The 5,221-nt window shown below is 32.6% G+C and overlaps 1 protein-coding gene across 1 annotated transcript in view; it reads left to right on the forward strand.

The window, feature by feature from the left end:
* The window catches only part of LOC104855471 (protein NipSnap homolog 3A-like), a 12,749-nt gene that overhangs the window by 455 nt on the left and 7,073 nt on the right, over nt 1-5,221 (forward strand). Inside the window, exons 2-3 of the mRNA XM_033759197.1 lie at nt 1,681-1,902; nt 3,651-3,809. Coding sequence (XP_033615088.1) covers nt 1,681-1,902; nt 3,651-3,809 — 381 coding nt within the window. The remainder of the gene's footprint in view (nt 1-1,680; nt 1,903-3,650; nt 3,810-5,221) is intronic.

The raw sequence follows: 5,221 nt of genomic DNA on the forward strand, positions 1-5,221 counted from the left end.
TCTCTCTCTCTCTCTCTCTCTCTCTCTCTCTCTCTCTCTCTCTCTCTCTCTCTCTCGATAGTCAGGACCAAGAAGGCCAAGAATGATATTTCCTTGCAACTTTTCTCTCAACCTCTTGAGTTTTCCTATCTCCACCAGTGCTGTCTTATAAGTGAATTGTTAGTCATTGCTGGCGAGGATGAGTCCTAACTTGGAAATAAGGCATCAAATCACGGATGATTTCACCCCCTTACAAACACTTCGGGGTTCCCTTCTGTATCGTTTTTGGGTCCCCCCCCCCGAGATTAAGTGTCTTTCAACCTCCAAATACAAGGCCCTGGGATCAACCTAAAAGGATTGCTACAAATGCCCCATTGGCCCCGTTTCTGATACATTTTACTTCCAATGTTTTTTAACTATATATCTTAGGCAGTTGTTTGTTCTACTAACATTCTATTGTTAAAGTTTGGTTAAAAAGCAGAAAAACAGTATCCACCAAACACAGGGCAGCTGCACTTTTTTTATAGCTAGCTTAGTCATTTGACAATAAGACTTGCACAGAGTTACATAACATATAGTCTTCTTAAATAAAATGTGTCCTAAGAAAAAGCCTATTGCTTTTTGTCTAGACATACCAGGTGGTCAGTATAAACTCTAATTTGTCCATAGCACTGGAAGTAACATCTGCTTTAACAAATTTTTGTGGTATAATTAGCTTCAGGAAAATGGGCTCATGCTAACTACTGTAAAGTTAAAATGGATTTGTAAACTAGAATGCCACGAGTGTGTTGTGTATACTCATACATTTCTGTACAGACACACAGCAGATAACTTCTGGCAAGGTGTTTCCTCATCAAAGTGAAATTCAAACTCAGAACCAAAATTAGAAATTTACATAGTGAGCATATGACATAATGGTTCATATAGGATATTTCTGTCAACAGTATAGTTAGATGCATTAAATGCCCATGCAGAATCTTTCATTAGAAATTATGATTCAGATAATTCTGACTCTAAATTTCCCTTTTTCAGCATTCATACAACCTATCATTATACTAAAATCAGAATACAGAGCATCCTAATGTGTTATTTACATTCCAGTCCAATTTTTGAATAGTGGTTCACTTCACTGACTGTAGGAATTAGTATGACCTGAATAGCAATTTCCATTTTTTAAGAATTTAAGAATTTTCTGCTCGTGAATCTATTTTTATTCTACTGGCCAGAAGACATGCATATGGTAAAATTCTTCTAAATATGTAATGCTAACACATTATTGACTAAAGTTGAAATATTGCCTAATAAGGAAAAATTCAGTAAATTTATGTGAATCCTGATTGTACAGGAGTTGATACAGCCAGGGATTTAGCTCAGTAGTGCTGCTGCCTGCCTTGCAAGCGCAAGGTCTGGAGTTCTATCCCAGGTACAAAAAAAAAAGGAGTTGATACAGTGGCTTCTTTTCAGCAACTTCTCATGAAAAACTGGATAAAAGTGAACTACATGCTAGGAAACAGTAATTGTGCAATCAGCATGTTTAAAAGTAATGTCTTTCATTGGTATCGCTATATAAATAATTTTGTGGAGAGCTGACAAGAAATAAATAAAGTATGCATTTACTGAGTACCACTTGTTTCCAAACTCACATCTTGCTGTAACATAACAGTAAGTCCCATCTTCCCCACGATATTTAAATTTGCCTTATCTTTCTTCAGGTGTGCTCATCTTTTGCTACAGAGCCCAGACAAAAGGATGGAACACTCTATGAATTTCGTACCTACTATCTTAAATCCTCAAAAATGAATGAGTTCCTGGAAAATTTTAAGAAAAATGTTCATCTTCGGACAGCTCACTCTGAATTGGTTGGATATTGGAGTGTAGAATTTGGAGGCAGAATGAACAAAGTATTTCATATTTGGAAATATGGTACGAGTCATTCCAATTTAAGTGTTCAGTTGAGATTCTCATTTTGTTACAGTTACATGAGACTTACTTTTTCATTTATATTACCATAGATATGTACCAAGTAAATAAAACATTTTTTAAATTATAGTACTAAAAACAAGTTCAGTGCTTAGCCCACATCTAAAAGTGTTAAATTATCATAACTGGGGACTGTGGGGTTAGCTCAGTGGTTCTGCTGCCTGCCTTGCAAGCACAAGTTCCAAAGTTCAATCCCTAGTATCAAAGAAAAAGAAAAATTACCATAACTGGGAAATGTGAATTCTCATGTAACCAATTTCATAATTGTGAACTAGACTTTGATTCTCAAAAACTTTTTTTTTTGTTTATTGGAAAGATAATTTATGAAAAATTTAAAATAATGCTTATGAAAGTCCAAATGGGTTAAGATTAAAAAAATAAAGTATCTTTTTCTTATTAACAAAGCTTGAGCTAGATATCAGCATCTTAATTCAAACATGTAAGGGCTCTAAATAAATAGAGGCTGAGAGGGGTGGACAATTTTTAAGCCTCATTCAACTCTGAGGCTCAACAGTTCTGTTATGTTTAGAAACCAATTTTATTTCAATTCTGTGCACTAGAGTTTCAGTAAATTTGCTGTGATACTGCTCTTGGAGGTAAAGAGAGAGTTCTTTATATATTGAAGCTGACCTATCCCCAGGAAAAGATAAAAAATTACAAGAATCCACAGAATGTTTTTTACTCCAGTGTCCAGGCTTAATAGTCTACATCAGCAATTAATTTCATATAGTGTTTGCTCATCAGTGTCCAAAGTAATATTCATAAAATACTTTATTTTAAAAAATGTTTATCCTATCTATTCATAACATGGGCACATTTTAGGGTTTTCCCCTATCTTAATAGACTAAGCTCTATTAGGACACAACTTATACTTTGTTTTTTTAAGTTAAATCCTACCTATTAGGAAATCCAATGAATTATTGGTGTAACTCATTTAAGCTGTAAAATTGGTGTTATTTTTCATCCTCAACGTAAGTTATATAAAGCTTTTTACTATTACTTTTATGAAATTCTAGTATGGTACTAGGCATTATGTTGGTAAATGTAAATACACTTTTTGGTCATTTAGAAAGAAGAAAATAAACACCAGGGGAAAAGAATAGCTGACCATAGGTAATAACATTATCTCTTTTGAAAGTTATGTTTTCAAAGAAAAGTTTTACCAAATATGTTTTATTTATGTTAACTGTGTTCAAGGTATACCTTAACCACCTACCACTACCAAAGTAAATAGTCTTCCTATAAACTGGCATTATCAGTTAACTGCCTCAATTGAATAAGAATAATACACATACAGTGAGTATTAACTAGGTGCCCAACACAAGGTGCTCTTTTCATGTATTAATTCACTTAATCTTCACATCAACTCTGGAGGCCTATGTGATAATATCTGCATTTCAAAGAATAAGAAACTGACAGAAAGATATAATAACCTACCTTATTCACACAGCTACCTATGAAGTAGTAGAACCTATGAATCCCATTCTAAGATGCTACAATAGTCTTTTGCGTTTTTGTTCCCCTTAAGATCATGAGCAACTTAGGGCATATGTCGAAGTTCTTCACATTGGTATCTCCAAAGACATAGCACAGTGTTGTGCTATGGATGAGTGTTTGTTGATTTAAATGAAATCCAGAGAAATATAGGTAATGTCAAGTTAATTTTTTTTTCTTAATTCTTTCTCCCGTAGATAATTTTGCTCATCGAACTGCAGTCCGGAAAGCATTGGCCAAAGATAAGGAATGGCAAGAACAATTCCTCATTCCAAATTTGGCTCTCATTGATAAACAAGAGAGTGAGATTACTTATTTGGTCCCATGGTGCAAAATAGAAAGGCCTGCAAAAGAAGGTAAGTCTTCCTTTGCAGAAACATGAGTTTTAATGAATAAAGTATACTGAACATCTCAAGTAATAAAAATTAAAGTACTACTAGAAAAAATAACACTATTCTTGTTTTTATAGCAGCATATTGTGATTGTTGAGTAAAATTAAATTGAAGTTATTAATCTACATTTAAAAGAAGAGAATTAATTGAAAATTTTTCCAAACTGAGTTTTTACAGATTGAAAAATGAGTATGTGTATGGAAAAGGTCTGTATGTTCAGCTAAGGTTGAAAATTGCACAATAAGGGCAAGTTTTCTGTGTCGCTATATAAGGGATAGTATATGAAATTGTGTCATAATTTTAAAATATCAACTTTTACATATTTTCCACAAATTTTAACTAATCCAAAATCATAAAATATATCTTTACTTATAAAATTGAGTTTTAGGGAGAATGAATTGAAAACTACTGAAGTATTTTACTGTACTCTGACTTTTGTTCCTTCCTCTTTCTTGCTTCTGTTTGAAAATATTCTTTAAAGCATATCTTATTGCTGATTTCATTTCTTGCTGATTTAAGCTATTACCTCAATCCTGTATTAAACAAAAGTCAGATTTAAAAACTATAAACTAATTTAATTTTATTTTACTTCCCCTCTTCTGAACTTTGTACTGTACTTTTGAATTACACTAGAAAGAAATTTGAAGTCTTACTGAATTCTGTCAGCTTAGATCTCCATTCATCTCTCAGGAGTATCTAAGTAAAATAGTTGTTGGCTCTTTTCCTGTATTATCTATCATTCATGATTCTTGATAACCTTTGCATGTTTACCTCTCAAATCTATTTGTCCCCTAGTTTCTTTCTCTCTCCTGGCCCTATCCATCTATTCAGAAGATAAAATAAATTGCAGGTATGTATTTGGATTTTTAGGGATAACAAGACCATTTCTTCAGGGTTGTGTTTTCAAACTTAGAGGCATTACTTCAGTTTCATTGCTTCCTTATTCTTCCTATTAGAAAACTAAGGGGAAAATTATACAAAGAATCATAAAAATTGGGCAGAAGAGTAAAACTGAAGGAGTTTTTAGTTATGGTGATAGAGATAGAACCAGGGCCTCATACGTTAGTACTCTACCACTGAACTATATGCTCTTGCTCCTGAAAATTTATTTTATTCATTTCTTTTTTAAAAGTATAGACTTAGCTCAAAAATCCTATTTCATTATAGATTCTCCACATTTGTTTTAACAAATTTTTGGATAAAAATATTTTAGATCATAGCTTGCATATATATGTATATATATATATAGTTTTCCATCCTTTTTGTCATCTGTAAAGTTTAATAGTTCTTAAAAATGGGCAAAAATTTTCTAAACATAAATGCAAACAAAAATAGTTCAAATATAATCAATATGTCTATCTAAATATGATCTTCCA

The sequence above is a fragment of the Fukomys damarensis genome, unplaced genomic scaffold, assembly GCF_012274545.1.
Source record: "Fukomys damarensis isolate Sample0158 unplaced genomic scaffold, DMR_v1.0_HiC HiC_scaffold_36, whole genome shotgun sequence".
Taxonomy (NCBI): domain Eukaryota; kingdom Metazoa; phylum Chordata; class Mammalia; order Rodentia; family Bathyergidae; genus Fukomys; species Fukomys damarensis.